The 20,451-nt window shown below is 31.3% G+C and overlaps 1 protein-coding gene across 1 annotated transcript; it reads right to left on the bottom strand.

The window, feature by feature from the left end:
* Positions 1 to 4,824: 4,824 nt before the first annotated feature.
* Positions 4,825 to 10,806, bottom strand: LOC108914505 (zinc finger protein 90-like). The gene is made up of 4 exons (XM_018720325.1): positions 10,602 to 10,806; positions 9,970 to 10,272; positions 7,274 to 7,539; positions 4,825 to 5,919 (listed from the first exon to the last, which is right to left on the bottom strand). Exons 1-4 carry the CDS (start codon positions 10,728 to 10,730, stop codon positions 4,863 to 4,865), a joined length of 1,755 nt encoding a protein of 584 aa, XP_018575841.1. The 5' UTR covers positions 10,731 to 10,806; the 3' UTR covers positions 4,825 to 4,862.
* Between the last annotated feature and the right edge of the window lie 9,645 nt (positions 10,807 to 20,451).

Consider the following 20,451-nt stretch of genomic DNA (forward strand, 5'->3'; position numbering starts at 1 on the left):
CACGAGATGAGGCAGGATAAAGAGGGATAATCCCCCTCGATCCCAAATCATTGAGGCCAATTTCTAGCCATGGAATAATGGCGCGCGTGGCGCGCTTTATAAGCCAGTCTTTCTGATTTGGATCAAGTAACTATCCATTATTGAATTTATAGTAAAAATGATCTGTATCACATCAGTCTTCAGAAAAACATAAAAATAATGTTAAACAAATTAAATCGAATATCAAAATAAATTATCTTATGACAAAACGCATTTAACAGTCTACCAAAGAGTCTTAAATTATGTGGACTACTGGCAGTTAATAACTTACCATTTCGAATAAACATGCCATTTTAAAACGAATAAAAAAACCATTTGTTTTATTTTAATTCTTGTTTGAAATGTAATAAAGATCGAATATTTATTTTATATGTGTCGCCCTGTAAAAAATTGCAATGTGGGTATTTGTGGGTAATGGTGAATCCTGTAATGGGTATTTCATCTGGGAACCATTGGCTACCCTGTATGCAACAAACATTTGACATAACCTCATTTGATAACTCCTTCCTAGAGCAGCATATAAACAACATAATTTTTCTTTAATTTTTATTTCTCCTACAGCTAGCATAGACAAGACTAGAAAATTGTAATTGTATCATGCCTGTTGGTCGCAACTAAGTTCATTTTAAAACATGTGACAATAAAAAATTATGTGTAACAATACTGTATTCGTATATTTATAGTATTAAATATTGAAACTTATTAGTTATAGATTCACTGAACATTACAGTAACTGGACAAATCGATCTCATATAGTAGTGCCATTGATTTTATAAGCTACGCTATCAGATAAGTCAAATGGTGTGTTTTACCCATATACAAGTATGTGGTTTTACCTTGTCTAAAAAGTAACAAGCTGAAGTTTGCCCAAAAATTTTGATGTTTGTAGGTCGTCAGGATCCAGAGCGCACTGTGTTCGACGCCCTCAGAACAAACTAAATGGGAAGTTATCATTAATAGTTATTACTTATAATACTTTTTTTACCATATTATAACAGTATAAATAACAAATTATTTCTCTGATGCATTCTTTCTTTCTTAGATCTGAAGATATCGACTTCGCTGCCCTCTGGCCGCGGTCAGCCTAACTTCTCCCCCTACGATTATCAGCAATTAGACCAGAGGTCGCCAAACTTTTTGCTACCAATTTTTTCTGTTTCGGTAGATCCCCGCATTTCTAATATTGAATTGTTACAAATTCATCCTCAAACTTGTTTTTGACAACTGACATAGTGCTACTTATTTTGATAGGTTTAATTATAGAGTGAAATAGTTAAAAAAAAACTTCAAGTTTTACACATTTATTTATTAAAATAACACAAAATGCAAATATAGCAAAATGATAACATAAAATAACTACACAAAAATATAAATGCTTTGGAAGGGATGAGCTTTACTTACTTTCTTTAATAGCAAATTTTCAATATTTGGCTTCAATTTAGTTAGGTTTAACTTTAAATTCCATGTGGTATGAAAATGGAAAAACTATCAAAATCTTTTTCGCAATAGTCCGTAATAATAATTCTATCATTTACATCTCGTGCACCCCTATTTTTTATTAGCGCTGACATGGTGCCCTTGCAGTTCGGAGTCGACCATAGGGGTCAATATAGAACATTTTGGGAATCATTGAATTGGACGGACCCTGCAAATCTAATGGTAGTATAACAAAGTAATGATTTCAGTAATTTTTGGACTGACGCTAGCAATATACTTTGCTTCACTACCAGAAGTGAAAAGTATGGAAAACGGTAGGTAACACTATGATATTGGTGAATATTAAAAAACATTTATTCTTCAATTAATTTCTTTACAGTTAACGAAGTTAAATCACTATTCCGACCATATTTTGTATAAAAATTGTGAACTACAGCTGCCAAATCTTCATTTTTAAAATATTGCGCAGCAATGAAAACGCTTTCTTTTGTATAGGCAAAAATTCGTTAAATTTGAATACGATTTTATAAACCTATGACCAATACTGAATACTGTCATTAAGGCATTCAGATTTCGACACCACCTAGTATTTTGAAAATTTGAAAATGCATGGTTGATTGATTCTTAAATGCATTTTTAAAAAAGATTTCGTACATTTTATTCCAAAAGTAAGCCATTTTTTAATGTTTTTTAATTTAAAATAAGTAAAACAAAGTTGAATAAGATAATAGTAACTGTAAAAATACTGGTTCCAAAAAACATACTGGATTTTTTTCTCATTAATATTATGGAAAGTCTAAAAATACCATTAGTCTAGAACTTTTCAATTTTCTAACTTATTATTCTTCAAACTTTAAATTCGCACACGAACGATGTTTTGGATCGATAAAATGGTATTAACAAAAAAATTTAGTAATTATTTAATATACCATTAAAACTCGAAAATCCTGAGCTCAACTTTTATAACTGGTACAATTAACATGAGTTATCTCAAGATATCTGATAGACTTCTGTATAAAGATAGGTAATGTTTTTTTTATGGTACGTCGACGTAATCCTTTGAAGATGTGTTAGTAGAGACAATTTGCAGTCAAGTGAACCATAATATGCATTATCCAGAAATTGATAAATTTCAAGATATTTAAATTTTAATGTTTTCTTAGGAGTGTACTACTTAGTACTACTAATTATTGTAAAATTAAAAAAAAAAGAGATAACTGTTTTGTACCTTTTTTTCTTCTACCTTTAATACCTACACATAGTAATTCAAGTTCTGCAACAAAAATTATGTTAATACTTTGATACGACAAAAATACAGGAGCTAAAACAGAAGTTAAAAAGTAAACATAAAACACACCACAGAAATGAGACGGACGAGAGTTGTTAGAAACTTCAATACAATTGTACAGGCTGGTCCATTTTTGATGGGATTTCAGGGTATTTCAGAAACTATTAAAGATATGATAAATCTGACACGACGTTCCCGAGCTCGATTTTCATGGGAAACTCGACTGTCAGATCAGAAATTTGCTATCAGTTGTAAAATAAATTTATGGACTTTTATTTTCTTTCCCAATTTTTTATGAGGACTAAATTATGCGTATGTTTTTTGTGTTATTCCAGGAATTAAAAGAAAATTTCTTAAAACTTTATACCTAATGCGAAAGATAGTAGAAAGATAGACCGATCGAAATAACTCATTTAGAAGGAAAAAAAAGAAAAATGTTACCTTGGACTTTTATAAGTGGAAGTGGCAAAGGGGCTTATAATAAATGAAAAAAAAAAATGAATAAATAAACGCGTGAGCAGGGGCGGCGGAGGGTTGATTTGGGGGGTTGAAAAGTTGTGAAAAATTGTCATTGGGATTTCTGGCAAAAGTTAACGGCAAACAAAAAAATATCCAATACAAAAGTTGTAGATCATACAAAAATTTACAACTTTTGTAGAGGTCACTTTTTAAGATAACCTCAAAATTTCCGAAGAAAATGCGAAAATCAGTTTTTTTCTGATATTTCCTTTTTATTTCTCATTTCCGCAAAAATAATTTAATTTAGACGAAACTTGGTGAAAGTATACCTTTCCACAATTTTTTTTTAGATAAAAAAATCAAGAAGTTTCCGAGATATTAATTTTTTCCGTTGTGAAACACTTTTTCTTCAAAGAAAAATTCTACTTGGAAAAATCATCGTATAAAGTTCTGCCGATGATCATTTTTTGAATGTTTTTTAATTTAAACAAATTAACAATACTGAAAAATTCTTTGTTGCGTCATTTTTTATTTTTTTGCATTTTTGAGCATGTTTTTGAACTGTGATTACAGATTTTTTTATTTCACCAAAAAGTAAATGTCAAAACAAAAAAAAATATTACCGGTAGAACTGTGTACGATAATTTTTTTAAGCAGAATTTTTCTTTGAAAAAAAAGTGTTTAACCCGGAAAAAATTAATATCTCGGAAACATCTTGATTTTTTTATCTAAAAAAAATTGTAGTTATTTAAGACACAGAAAGAAATACTTTCACCAAGTTTCGTTAAAATTAAATTATTTTTGTGGAAATCAGAAAAAAACCAGTTTTTCGCATTTTCTAGGAAATTTTGAGGTTATCTTAAAAAGTGACCTCTACAAAAGTTGTAAATTTTTGTATGATCTACAACTTTTACCATTTCCACTTATAAAAGTCCGGGTAACCATTTTTTTTTTCTCCAAGTGTAATTTGGTTGTACTAAAATGAGAAGTTTTTAAAATAATTTGTACGTTTAATATATTCACAAATTTTGGACGACCAACCGGTTTTAAATCATGAAAACCATTCGTAACATTGCATACGACCTAGAGCTTCATCTCCGTAAGCTAGTTTCAAAAGTTGAAACGTTTCCGTAAAAGTTTTCTCCAGTTTCACGCAATATTTAACGTTGCATCGTCGTTGCACATTTCAAAAATCGGTACTATCATTTAAACACGTTGCATTCAAATAACAATAGCGCAAAAACTAAATGAGATATCAACAATCTAAGAATACAGGGTGTGCCATTTAACACTCCCGCTGCCAATATCTCCGAAATGAAGACATTTATTTTAGTTTTGGAAGCTGGGGTTGTTAGGTCCCTCGAATAGCTTCAAATTGTAGTTAGAACTGTTAGTTCAAATCTTTCTGTATAGATGGCGTAGCGATACTAAAACATTTTTTGAAAATTAGTTTATATTTTCTTTTACAACTTTTTCAATTCACAACATTAAATTACAATTTGTAAATTACACAATGTTATTTACTGAATGCAACTTGATTATTTAGAAACATTTAAGAAATAAATAAATAAATTCAAAGCAAATAAATGTCTAACAGTTCCTACAATCGCTTCCACAATTACATTTTACGACTTGTAGCTTAGAGTTTATTAACAGTGTCATAGTCGTGTGTATCGTATTCCCATTTTGTTTGTCCATGTGTTAATCGATGATCTTTCAAATTCTTCTTACGTTTACTCTCATAATTACATATGTCGCACTTGTACATTTGGATTTCCGAAGGATCTTTGTGTATCAACCGATGCTTATTTAGATTACCGTTATACCTACTTTCATAAGCACAGTACTCACATTTGTACATTTGGATTTCTGACGAGTCTTTGTGTATCAATTGGTGCACTCTCAGATGTCCCTTATACTTAGTTTCAAAACTACACGTATCACATCTGTACATTTGGACTTCCGTACGGCCTTTGTGCACCAACTGATGCGCTCTCAGATAATTCTTATGCCTGGTTACAAAACTGCACATGTTACACTTAAACCTTTGGATTTCCGAGGAATCTTTGTGCATCATACGATGCCTCTTCAGGTGGCTCTTATATTTAGTTTCAAAACCGCAAGTATCACACTTGTTCATTTGGATTTCCGAAGGATCTTTGTGCGTTAACAGATGATCTTTTAGATGTCCCTTGTATTTAGTTTCGTAGGTACAAGTATCACATTTGTACATTTGGATTTCTGACGAGTCTTTGTGTACTAAGTGATGAATTTTTAGATGACTGTTGTATTTAGTTTTGTAATTACATATATCACAGTTGTACATTCGAATTTTTGAAGTGTCTTTGTGCGTTAACTGAAACGTCTTCAGATTACTTTTATGTTTGGTATCAAAACCGCAGGTATCACACTTGGACTTGCCCGCTTCCGAAAGGGTTTTTTGTATCTGATGCAGTTCCACGTTTGGTTTATGCTTAGTTTTAAACTTACATTTACCACATTGGGATAACACTTGCATGTCTAACGAAGGCCCACTTTTTTCAAATTTAGACTGTTCGCTTCTGGGTATTTGGTCATTATAATTCTCAATAAATTCTCTCTCAGATTTAAACACACGTTCGCCTTTTATTTCTACTGTATCTTCAGAAGTATACATCTTTTTGTTTTTAATTGTTTCGTTATCATATGATGAAGCTCTGAAAAAAAATTTAATTTTAAAAAATGTAATAACACGAATCATTTTCAAATGTTGCACTTTAAATTTCCTATATGTATACGTTAAATAGGAGTCAGCTTTTTTAGGGCTAATTGTAATAATAGTAATAATAATAATAATAATAATAATAATAATAATAATACGTTAGTAATTGAAAATAAAACCAATCTGTGTTTTAAAATAATCACTTTTGCCGTTTTAAAAGACATACATAATAAAAAAATAAATAAAAATACTAATTTGATTGATATCGAATATTTTTTCAAAACCGTTTCAAATTTTTACAATTACGCGTTACTATTTTCTTAAGCAGTAATGTATTTAATTTGTAAATCTCAGTGATAATGACCTCTGACCTTGCCTTGAATTATACTACTGTCGCTACATAAACTATATAGAGGCGCTATATAGAGATATTTAGGAATGTTAAAGCAGGTAATACTTAAAAATTATAAAATTCTGAACAAAATATGGTATATTTCTACTCTTTTTTTATTATCCACTTGGGCAGACAACCAGTGTTCAACATATTAACTTCATCCAAAATAAACTATACAGCAACATTAAATAATGAACAGTTTAAATTTAAGCTGAATCTGATCCTGTTCCGAATGCTTACAAAGAGCATCGGAGGTTAGTCTCCACTGTATCGCCACCTCTGAAAAGCCGATACTGCCGGTTGACTTCACACCTGGTAGGATATGACGGAATGGTAAATGGGTAAAAAACAAATTGCGATGGTAATTCAGTGAAACGGGTGAAATGTCTTTGTGTAAGGTAAGTAACCTAATAAGTTAATTATTTAAAAGTTTTGTGATGGTAGTGTATTTTTCTGCTTTCGTTTAAGTTTTTGTGTAAGATGAAAATGCATGGATGCAAGTCAAGAAAAAGTTGATATGGTTACAGCCTACTTTTTGTCAGGACAAAACATGCTGTTGCAAGAATACGATACGAGATGAATTATCCTAACCTATAAGTACCAAATAAGATGTTTGTAAAATTGGTTCAACATTTAAGGGATTATAGGAGCTTTATACGCCAATACGATAATGTTAGAGTGAAATAAGTTAAGGGAGCCAGAAACTTAGAATCAGAAATTTTAAACGTTGTGGAAGAGAAAACTATTACCGATAATCAAAGATTAGCCGCAAGGTTTAAAGTATATCATATGCTGTAAAAATCAGGTGAGTAAACAGATTATTTATTTATTTTTGTGTATTTCATTTATTATTATTTATTTATTACTATTCGAGTTTTCTGTTAGGTTTCATAGTTTATTTGAAAGAATTATATTTTTGTGTGTGTGGTAATAAAATTTATAGATATTTACTTACCCATCACAAACCTCTCCCTCTAGTTTTATTTCAATCTTTTCAGATCTAATATCAGACTGCTCGTCAATGTTTTTAAATTTCTCCGGCACATCCTGACTGTCTTCTTCCAGTTTTACTTTAATTTCTTCGGTTTTAACATAAAACTGTTTATCTGAACTTTTGTATTTTTCCTGTGCATCAAGGCAGTTCTTTACAAATCCACCATGAGTACGAAGCGAATGGAAACATGGTCCGCATATAACAGGATCCCTGGTAGCGTTGATGTTCTACAACAAAAAAATTTCAGTGAATCTCTGTTACCTTTTTAACTGAAAAAACCAATTCAAAAAAAAAAGAACAAAAACCAAACAAAAGTTTGCACATTACAATTATTTGTCTAGCAACACATTTACACAATCAATTCTATGGTTTTGACAGACATGAACAGTTCCAGCTTACGATCGGGGAATGGAGTCCGATATTTGCTTTAACTTTCGTTACAAATCTGCCGAATGAAATAATGAAGGTACAAAAATGTCTTTCATTTGTGTCGCAGCAGATGGTCTAATTTTGTGGTAGCTAGGTGCTCTTCATTTTCATATTGATATGTATCTCATCATATGTATCTCTGTAATAGTGTTGGTCTATACATGTCGGCTTCTATTATGAATAATTTTGTTGGCCTTTAAATGGATTAAGGGTGGAGCAACGGGATTAGCCCTCATATACATATGTAAATATAATTGCATACCAGGTATTGACAAGTAAACCTTTTGCTTTAAATATGCAAAGGGAAATCTAACAGCATGTTATACAAATTAAAAAAAATAGAAATAATCAATATAAATTAAATGGTTCAATCTTTTGTAAATACAGTAGAACCTCGATAATCCGAACTAATTGGGACCGGGGGTGGTTCGGACTATCGAATCGTTCGGATTACCAAACAAAATGCTTTCCAGGCATAGTAGCATGCAAAAAATGAACACTGACCTACTATTTCCCATAAAATAAGGAGCACGTTGTATTGTTAAAGGTACAAAATAGTTTGTTGTGATGCTCTGTTTACTGTAGCAGTTAGAGAGCGATTCTGATTACATACTATTTTTATTTTTCCCAAAACGGCGTTCGGATTATCGAACGTTCGGATTACAGGGGTTCGGATTATCGAGGTTCTACTATAATGTAAAATTCTTTAATTATTATTTTAGAATATTTTCTTAGAATATAAAGCGAATTGAAACAAATTCAAACACATACCTGACCTATTGAAATTGTTAAATGTAATAATTCAAAAAAATGTCTAAAATGATGATTTTGTAAAAAGTAAAATGCTTTATAATGTATCTGTATTTGGAATTTATCAGAAAGTCTTAATTTAAGAGACCTGAGTCCAAAAGAATTTTTTTTTAATTTTTGAAATTTTTCCAACACTAAAAAACATTATTTGTTGGTAATATTTGCCTACATATGAAGAAATCTCAATATGTGACTACTTTTATTTTAGGTTTCGATCTGTTATTCAAATATGAATCGAAATTTAGGAAATAAACAGTGCATATCCTATGTCAAATAGAGGATCTCGTTAGATCAGAAAGATAAGAGTTTAAATCAGGGCCGTCCATTTTTTGTATGTTTGTTTATATGTTTGTTTATATGTTTGTATGTTTGTCAGTTAGAGCAGTTAGAGCAGCTTCAAACTTGTCCTATATTCCTCTTTACCAATGCGCAATAATGGGAACACACAAAGCTATCCAAATAATTGCCTCTTCAAATTTGGCTTTCAAATATACAGGGTGTTAATTAAGTATGTACAATAATTTCAACAGACGATTATTTGAGTTATTTTAAGACAAAAAGTTCATATAAACAGTGGCCCGCGGTTGCTTCGTTTTGAAGATACAGGGTGTTAAACTTCTGTAAAGAAATTGCTATTCCTTAAATATTTTAAATACCCTTTACGCAATTTTGTTGTAATTTGGCAGTGTTAAGAGGCTAATTTAATCCTAACTTGATTAGATTTATTAAGTCCAGTGACCGACTGACTTTTTGTAATTTTTATATTTTTGGATTATGCAACTAAAAATACAACTTTTTTGTCTCTTGAATCCACTTATTTGCATATCCCTGGACCACAAAAGAAACTTGGGGAAAAAATAGGAAATAATCATAAAAATATTCATTAAGGTACCGCTCGGGACACCACTGGACTTAATAAATCTAATCGAGTTAGGGTTAAATTAGCACTACAAATTACAACAAAATTGGGTAAAGGGTGTTTAAGATACATATTTATGAAATAACATTTTTTTTAACACCCTGTATCTTCTAAACGAAGCATTTGCGCACTAATGTTTATTTGAACTTTTTGTCTTAAAATCACTCAAACAATCGTCTGTTGAATTTATTATACATACTTAATTTACACCCTGTATATAATAATGTTTGCTGCAAATTAAATTGTAAACTCTGAAAATATGTAACTTATGTAGGTGATTAAAAAAATATAGAATATGTAGCGTGCCAAAAATTTGTAATTTTTCATAAAATATGTAACTAGTACAGACCCTGCAGGCCCAATGAAACATGATAAATAAATAAAAGTTTGATAATTATTGATTTTGTAAGCATCTATATGTTATAGAATTTCATTTATACAAAAAACTATCTCTACACATACAAATATTTTCATGAGGAGTCCTTTGAAATATACTTACAACTTGTGGTATATACGTTCCAATTATGTCAATGTCAACTTCATTTAATGACACAAGTCCGGACGTCACCAACCGGAAACATAATCGACAAACCCTCTGGTATTCCGATATATCGGTTAACGGAATATTTCCCTTCTCTTTTAAGTAAACTTCTTTTAAATCAACCACTGACATTTTACTGGCATCAATATGAGGAAAAACAATATCCTCGGTTTCTATACAAGTCAACTTAAAATTAAAAGCATCAAATAATTTTATGGAACATGCTTCACAGATGAAATGTTTGTCTCGTTCGTCCAAATTCTGAAAAAGAAGCGTAATTAAAGATTTAAGGGATGCCAAAGTCGCATATGTAAAGACTACCTACGATAGCTATGAGTATGTAGCTGATTTTTTATATATTTATACTTCAGTTGCCGTAGTATCTACAAAAAGAATTCATTTTTCAAATAATTATGATTTATACGTTTCTAAAGAAATTCTATGACAACCATTTACGTTATGTTCAGTTAGTTTTTTTTGTTACGTGTTAACATTTGAACAAGCATTCCTTTAAGTAATTAATTAAATGAGTAATTTGTTAGATGAATGATACTATAGATATAAAAGTAACTTTAGTAACTTGTTCTTACCAATTTTGGTAAAACAATTTCCAGAACATCCTTTAGGGCTTCTATTACCTGGCAATTTGCATCGCATACACTATTTATACACAAACTGCAAAACATATTTTCCAAGTTTTCTGCTTGCAATTTTTCCATTTATCAGGTATTTCAATCCTCTCTCTTCTATACAAAACAATAAATTATACAAATTTTGTAAGCTCTGACGATAACAAACATTTCACATAACCTCATTTGATAACTTCTTCTTCTTCCTAGAGCAACATATAAACAACATAATTCTTCTTTAATTCGCCCACAGCTGGCATAGACAAAGATTAGAAAATTGTCATTGACCTGCCTGTTGGTCGCAACTGAATTCATTTTAAAACGTGACAATAAAAAATTATGTATAACAATACTGTAATCGTATGTTTGTAGTATTAAATATTGAACCTTACTTATATAGTTATCATTAATAGTTGTTACATATAATACTTTTATTAGCATATTATAACAATGGTAAAAACAATGGTATAAGTAACAAATTTTTTCTCTTTGATACACACTTTCTTAGATCTGAAGATATCGACTTCGCTGCCCTCTGGCCCAGGTCGGCCTTACTTCTCCCCTCCCGATAATCAGCAATTAGTCCAGAGGTCACCAAACTTTTTGCTACCAATTTTTTCTGTTTGGTAGATCCCCGAATCCCCCAAAATCATAAACTTCAAATGTGTTTTTGACAGCTGACATAGTGCTACTAAAAAGTAAAAAAAACGCTTTAAGTTTTACACATTTATTTATTAAAACGACACAAAATGCAAATATAGCAAAATTATAACATGCAATAACTATAGTCCGGTCAAATTAGTCATAAAAATAGTGGTCGAATAACGAAAATTCCGACAGAGCTAAATTTTGGTGGAGACCTTGGGTACACCATTAGAAATAAAGTATCAAAGGTCCCCATCGATCTCGTGTGCTAAAAAAGTAATTCGGGGTGAAAGGTCAAATTTTGAGGTTTTTTGGATTTTTTTCGAAAACGGTAAGTTTTATCAAAAAAGTAGCCAGGACAAAAATTATAGATTTTATAATTATCTACAGATATAGTTCTTATATTTTTTTTGAAGAATCACCATTCCTGAGATATTGCGATTCTAAAAGTTGACCGAGTCACGTTCTACATGATGCACATATATACGTATATACATAGTGAGGCACTTAATACAAGTAAATATGACTATTTGTGTCTCTTATATGTATAACTATACTATTCTGAGAATCACTCAAATGAAACTCAGTCCCTTAGTCAATCCCTTCTACCCGCATGGCCTTGAATAACATCTGGCTACTCTATTGTAAAAACTTTTGTAAAAAATACACGAAACAAGGAACAAGTACAATTATCTTGTCTTCCTCCAACATAGGCTTCTGCTAATCAATACTTGTATCGAGTGTCGTGTGTGTATCAAGTTCAGACATGGCTAGGCAATCAACTGAACCTAGAAGACTGGGGTTGGAAATTAACAGAACCGATTCAAACTTTACTCCCACCTGCTCCGGAAAAAATCTTAAACACTATTTTTTGCAATTACAAAGAAGGTTGTAGTGCTAAATGTGGCTGTAGAAGAGTATACTGTGTTCTCCAGCGTGTACTAATTGTCATAGTCAGTCTTGCTCAAATGTCCAACTAAATACAACAGATGAAGATTCATGTGATTTCGATGAAGATACAGCTGATTCGTTTGAACAAGAAGAAGAGGAATAAGAAGAAATCGAAGAAGACATGACTGTTAAAGTCGACTTTGAAGAGTATGAATCAGATTAAAATATCAAAAGAAATCAGAACTACATATAAAGCCAATAACCAATATCAATATCAATAATCATCATGTAGTTAAAACAGTATTGTCCCTGAAAATTCCATCATAACAGTTCATGGAGTGGCCCTACCGGGGAAACCATGTTAAAAAAACGCGCCAAAGTACACTACCTCACAGGTGGTGTGGAAATGTGTGCATATCATGTAAAACGTGACTCCTTCAATTATTAAAATCGCGATATCTCAGAAATAGTGATTCTTAGAAAAAAAAGTATAAGGACCATTTATGTAGATAATTTTAAGATCTATAATTTTTGTTATAACTACTTTTTTGATAATACTTACCGTTTTCGAAAAAAATCTAAAAAACCTCACATTTTGACCTTTGACCCCGAATAACTTTTTTAGCACATATGGGATCGATGGGGACTTTTGACACTTTATTTCTAATGGTGTACCCAAGGTCTCCACCAAAATTTAGCTCTGTCGGAATTTTCGTTATTTGAAATGTCTTATTTTGACCGGACTAACACAAAAAAATGAATGCTTTGGAAGAGATGAGCCTGGTATTTTAATAGCAAATTTTCAATATTTGGCTTCAATTTAGTTAGGTTTAACTTGAAATCTCCTCGATCGGTGATTTCTAATCTATTTCTTTTTTTGGTAAGATTGGCAACTACGTTGAAACCTCTTTCCATGAGGTATGAAAATGGAAAAACTATCAAAATCTTTCTCGCAATAGTCCGTAATAATAATTTTACCATTTACATCTCGTGCACCCCTATTTTTTGTTTTCGCTGACATGGCCCCCTTGCAGTTCGGAATCGACCCCTATAGGAGTCGGACCCTATAAATCTAACGGTAGTATAACGAAGTATTGATTTCAGTAATTTTTGTACTGGCGCTAGCAATGTACTTTGTGCTTCACTATCAGAAGTGAAAAGTATTGAAAACGGTAGGTAGTACTACTATATGGTATTGGTTTATAAAGCATTTATTTTTCAATGAATCTCTTTACAGTTAACGAAGTTAAACAGGGTTCATAGTTCAAAAGTAATGAAGAATTCCCTGNTGTACTTTGTGCTTCACTATCAGAAGTGAAAAGTATTGAAAACGGTAGGTAGTACTACTATATGGTATTGGTTTATAAAGCATTTATTTTTCAATGAATCTCTTTACAGTTAACGAAGTTAAACAGGGTTCATAGTTCAAAAGTAATGAAGAATTCCCTGACTTTTCCAGGTTTTCCCTGACTTATAAAAATAAAATCCAGGTCACTTGTAGTTCATTTTTACATACTAATTGGTGTTTATGCATTAAATTTTTTCTCGATTGGACTCCATAATCTTTTCTATACCCTAAGAACCTCTTATAAAGGTTTCGAAACCACAAATAGTTTTCTCTTTCAAGAACCCAGGGCCGTCTTTCACAAAATTTCCAGTTGCAAACATCAAATTCCCTGACTTTCATGAATATTTTTAAAATTCCCTGACTATTTCCTGTTTTTTATGAAGAATAACGAATTCCCTGACTTCCCGGTATTCCCGGTTTTCCCGGCCGCTACGAACCCTGTTAAATCACTATTCTGACCATATTTTATATAAAAATTGTGAACTACAGCTGTCAAATCATCATTTTTAAAATATTGTTCAATGAAAACGCGTTCTCTAAACCTGGTATTTTGAAAATTTGAAAATGCATGTTTGATTCTTAGCTGTATTTTTAAAAAAGATTTCGTACATTTCATTTCAAAAGTGAGNTATAAAAATTGTGAACTACAGCTGTCAAATCATCATTTTTAAAATATTGTTCAATGAAAACGCGTTCTCTAAACCTGGTATTTTGAAAATTTGAAAATGCATGTTTGATTCTTAGCTGTATTTTTAAAAAAGATTTCGTACATTTCATTTCAAAAGTGAGCCATTTAGCCAAAATAATAGTAACTGTAAAGAGACTGGTTCCACAAAAAACGTACTGGATTTTTTTTCTCATTAATAGTACAATATCATGGAAAGTCTAAAAATACCATTGGTCTAGAACTTTTCAATTTTCTAAGTTATTATTCTTAAAACTTTAAATTCGCACACGATGTTTTGGATTGATAAAATGGTATTATTAAAAAAATTTAGTAATTATTTAATGGTATATTAAATAATTACTAAATGTTTGCCGTAAAACTCGAAAATCCTAAGCCGAACTCTTATAACTGGTACAATTAACATATGTGTTATCTCAAGATATCTGATAGATTTCTGTATAAAGATAGGTAGTTTTTTTTATACAGGGTGACTGGTAAGTCGACGTATTCCTTTGAAGACGTTTTAGCAGAGACAATTTGCAGTCAAGTGAACCATAATATGCATTATCCAAAAGTTGATAGTTTTTGAGATATTTAAATTTTAATGTTTTCTTAGGAGTGTACTACCTAATACTACTAATTGTAAAATAAAAAAAAGAGAACTGTTTTGCAGTTTTCTTCTTTCTACCGTTAATACGCATAGTAATTCAAGTTATGCAGGAGCTAAAACCTACAGAAGTTCAAAAATAAGCATAAAACACACCACAGAAATGAGACGGATGAGAGTTGTTAGTAACTCACAACGATTTATAACTTCTCTCCTTACAACTGCTCCTCAAAGTGACGACCTTGCCTCTTTATTTCGCATTTGGTAATTCTGTTGGAAAAATTATTCCCGTATTCTCGTATCCTAGTTATTCATACAAAAATCTACAACTTTTGTAGAGGTCACTTTTTAAGATAACTTCAAAATTTACGAAAAAAATGCGAAAAACAGGTTTTTTCTGATTTTTCGTTTTTTATTTCTCATTTCCGCAAAAATAATTTAATTTTGACGAAACTTCGTGAAAGTATACCTTTCTGTGTCTTAAATAACCACAATTTTTTTTAGATAAAAAAATCGAGAAGTTTCTGAGATATTCATTTTTTCCGGTCTGACACACTTTTTCTTCAAAGAAATATTCTACTTAGAAAAATCATCGTACATAGTTTTGCCAGTGAGCATTTTTTTCGTTTTGACATATACTTTTTGATGAAATAAAAAATCTGTAATCACAGTTCAAAAACATGCTCAAAAACGCAAAAAAATAAAAAATTACTTGCAACAATGAATTTTTCAGTAATTGTTGATAATTTGTTTAAATTAAAAAAAAAATCAAAAACTGATTACACCGTTCAATTGTACGGAAAAAATACAAAAATAACTGTCTCATTGTTTGACCCAAAACTTTATTTTTGTTCAGAATTGCTATAAACAGTGAATAAATAAAATAAATAATTTTTTTTTGTAGGATCGATGTTATTTTTTTAAAATTTTGATGAATTCATAGATATACAGTGTGTCCAAGATAAGGATGGGATAGCATTAGGATCTAGGAAACGGTAAGATTAGAAAAAAGTTGTTTTTTTATACCTTAAGGCCCCCACAGACACACATTCTTTTTGACAGTTTTACCCGTACAGTTTTATCTGTACGGGTAAACACGAACAACGGTATTAGCCACACACTAGACGTGTTTTTTGTTCAGTTTTTTTGAAATCGTAGTGTTATTAACATCAACCGTTCTGTGATACGACAACAGTGGCAGTGGCGGCGGCAATTGCTATAAAATTTAAATCTAAAAAACAAAAAAAAAACGTTCAAAATGGGTTAAAGAATGATTACTTAAAAGAAAACAATTTTCACACAAATCTTTTGCATGAATTACGACTAGAGCCGGGAGATTGGTTTAATTATTTGCGAATGGACGAAGAAATTATCTTTCTCTTCTCTTGGTGTTTCCTGGTTTGTGAGAAACAATAAATAATCGTAGTACTATAAATGAGGCTTATATATCTCGTCACTCCCTGAACCAGATTTTTTAGAATATAGGACCTTTTTTAATTCTTTTCTAAAGCAACCACACAGAGAATCAATTTTCTTTTTACGGTTTCTTTCGTTGCAGAATTATCAACTTATTTTAATTTAATTACGATATATCTTGTTAGGCTTTTTTATTCCTATCGGAATAGTCCAAAGATTTAACTTTCCAAAGGCATGGATAGCTTCTGTAGAGTTTTATAAACTCGATTACAAATTGTTTGTTAAAATTTCTTAGATCTGTCATTTTTAAAGTGAAGTCGCAAAATACAAAAAATGCACTGCAAAAGGCTTCTAGCACTTCATTGAAAAAAAAAACGTCCTTTTTAACCGCGTCGTCACACACACGCACCGACTTGAACAAACACGTTCAAAATGGACGGTTTTAATCAAGCTGGGACATATATTTTTAAACGCGGGGAAGAACGACGGTTTTTAGCCACACACCGGCAGTTTTACCCGTACAGATAAAACTGTACGGGTAAAGCTGCCAAAAAGNTCACACACACGCACCGACTTGAACAAACACGTTCAAAATGGACGGTTTTAATCAAGCTGGGACATATATTTTTAAACGCGGGGAAGAACGACGGTTTTTAGCCACACACCGGCAGTTTTACCCGTACAGATAAAACTGTACGGGTAAAACTGCCAAAAAGAACGTGTGTCTGTGGGGGCCTTAACAATATGCCGTTTAGAAAGTTTTAAAATTCCAGGTAGTTACGGAGATATCAAGATTACAATAGTAATACCATCTAATTCAGAATTAAAAATGGCCCTGGAAGGCGAAACATCGGATTGCAAAATTATTGACACCATTGGATAGAGTGAAAAAAGTGGCAATGTGAATATGCAATTTATTTTAAAATTCGTTTTCAAATAAAGACAGAAAAAATAAAACGGTTTTGCAAAATTTTGGGATTCGCGTCAACAGTAGACTTTGCAGTTAATACTTTGTATTGCTGAGAACTCAAATCATCCAGAGATAATTTATCATTTGTAATTCGACTTAGATTAGATTAGCAATACAGTACAAAAATAAAGTTTTAGGTCAAACAATGAGACAGTTTTTTATTTTTTTCCGTAGATTTGAATGGTGTAATCAGTTTTTGAATGTTTTCTAATTTAAACAAATTATCAATTACTGAAAAATACATTGCTGCAAGTCATTTTGTATTTTTTTGCATTTTTGAGCATGTTTTTGAACTGTGATTAGAGCTTTTTTTTATTTCACCAAAAAGTATGTCAAAACGAAAAACATTATTACCGGCAGAACTGTGTACGATGTTTTTTTTAAGTAGAATTTTTCTTTGAAAAAAAGTGTTTCAGGCCGGAAAAAATTAATATCTCAGAAACTTCTTGATTTTTTTATCTAAAAAAAATTTGTGGTTATTTAAGACACAGAAAGATATACTTTCACCAAGTTTCGGCAAAATTTAATTATTTTTGTGGAAATGAGAAATAAAAAACGAAAAATCATAAAAAAAACCTGTTTTTCGCATTTTCTCGGAAATTTTGAGGTTATCTTAAAAAGTGACCTCTATAAAAGTTGTAGATTTTTACTTTTTTTTTAATGTCAACTTTCGCCAGAAATCCCAATGACACAATTTCTCACAACTTTTCAAACCCCCCAAATCAACCCTCCACCACCCCTGCTCAAGCATGTATTTTTTTTAGGTTTATTATAAGCCCTTTTACCATTTCCACTTATAAAGGTCCAGATAACAATTTTTTTTCTCCAAGTGTAATTTGATTGTACTAAAAGTAGAAGTTTTTAAAATAATTTGTACACAAATTTTGGACGACCCGTTTTAAATCATGAAAACAATTCGTAACATTGCATACGACCCAGAGCTTCATCTCCATAAGCTAGTTTCAAAAGTTGAAACGTTTCCGTGAAAGTTTTCTCGTTCCACGCAATATTTAACGTTACATCGTTGTTCCAGAAAATCGCACATTTCAAAAATCGTCACTATCATTTAAACACGTTGCATTCAAATAACAATATCACGAAAACTAAATGAGATATCGACAATACAAGAATATGTGGTAGAGTTGGGTTANACCGCGTTGTCACACACACGCACCGACTTGAACAAACACGTTCAAAATGGACGGTTTTAATCAAGCTGGGACATATATTTTTAAACGCGGGGAAGAACGACGGTTGTTAGCCACATACCGGCAGTTTTACCCGTACAGATAAAACTGTACGGGTAAAGCTGCCAAAAAGAACGTGTGTCTGTGGGGGCCTTAACAATATGCCGTTTAGAAAGTTTTAAAATTCCGGGTAGTTACGGAGATATCAAGATTACAATAGTAATACCATCTAATTCAGAATTAAAAATGGCCCTCGAAGGCGAAACATCGGATTGCAAAAATATTGACACCATTGGATAGAGTGAAAAAAGTGGCAATGTGAATATGCAATTTATTTTAAAATTCGTTTTCAAATAAAGCCAGAAAAAAATAAAACGATTTTGCAAAATTTTGGGATTCGCGTCAACAGTAGACTTTGCAGTTAATACTTTGTATTGCTGAGAACTCAAATCTTCCAGAGATAATTTATCATTTGCGCATTTGTAATTCAACTTGGATGTTTATAGCAATACTGTACAAAAATAAAGTTTTAGGTCAAACAATGAGACAGTCTTTTTATTTTTTTCCGTAGATTTGAATGGTGAAATCAGTTTTTGATGCCCGTTTGCACCGTAGTGTTTAATCCAGGATTATGTCTGAACTTGGATTAAAATATAACAATTTCACTTTGACGTATATTTTTCCGAACATAACTGGACATAACTTAGCAGCATAATAAAATCCCTAAACAGTATTCTCAAAACACAGTTTAATTTAATCTACAATCGGCAGTAAGTGGTGCAAAAGCTGATTATTAAAACCTAGTTTTAAAATTAAACCAAGTTCAGTTGAACTTGGCTTAAATTCTAAACGGTGCAAACGGGCATGAATGTTTTTTAATTTAAACAAATTATCAACAATTACTGAAAAATACATTGTTGCATTTTTGAGCATGTTTTTGAACTGTGATTACAGCTTTTTTTATTTCTACAAAAAGTATATGTCAAAACGAAAAAAATTATTACCGGCAGAACTGTGTACGATGATTTTTTTAAGTAGAATTTTTCTTTGAAAAAAAAGTGTTTCAGACCGGAAAAAATGAATATCTCGGAAACTTCTTCATTTTTTTATCTAAAAAAATTTGTGGTTATTTAAGAGGCAGAAAGATATACTTTCACCAGGTTTCGGCAAAATTTAATTATTTTTGCGGAAATGAGAAATAAAAAACGAAAAATCAGAAAAAAAACTGTTTTTCGCATTTTCTCGGAAAATTTGAGGTTATCTTAAAAAGTGACCTCTACAAAAGTTGTATATTTTTACTTTTTTTTTTTGATGTCAACTTTCGCCAGAAATACCGATGACACAATTTTTCACAACTTTTCAACCCCTCAAATCAACCCTCCACCACCCCTGCTCAAGCATTTATTTTTTTAAGTTTATTATAAGCCCTTTTACCATTTCCACTTATACAGGTCCAGATAACAATTTTTTTTCTCCAAGTGTAATTTGGTTGTACTAAAAGTTTTTAAAATAATTTGTACACAAATTTTGGACGACCAGTTTTAAATCATCAAAACAATTCGTAACATTGCATACGACCCAGAGCTTCATCTCCATAAGCTAGTTTCAAAAGTTGAAACGCTTCCGTGAAAGTTTTCTCGTTTCACGCAATATTTAACGTTACATCGTTGTTCCAGAAAATCGCACATTTCAAAAATCGTCACTATCATTTAAACACGTTGCATTCAAATAACAATATCACGAAAACTAAATGAGATATCGACAATACAAGAATATGTGGTAGGATTGGGTTAAGTTTTTTGTTATTCATTTGCTGCGTTAAATTGTAAAAATAAACTACTAACCAAATGAACGTAATAGATGAACACGAATACCTTTATTTCATTTTACATTTTAATAATGTATTATTATTTTTAATTAGTTTATTATTTAATTATTATTGCAGTGACATCACAAAGTGGAAGTGTGTGAAATGTACAGATTAGGACTATTGGTAACAAATCCCCGCAATCGCGTTGCGGAAGAGTTCTTGCAGGTTAACTGATGATTCTTCAAATTCTTCTCACGTCTACTTTCATAA

Source organism: Anoplophora glabripennis, unplaced genomic scaffold (assembly GCF_000390285.2).
Source record: "Anoplophora glabripennis isolate ALB-LARVAE unplaced genomic scaffold, Agla_2.0 scaffold1337, whole genome shotgun sequence".
Classification (NCBI taxonomy): Eukaryota; Metazoa; Arthropoda; class Insecta; order Coleoptera; family Cerambycidae; genus Anoplophora; species Anoplophora glabripennis.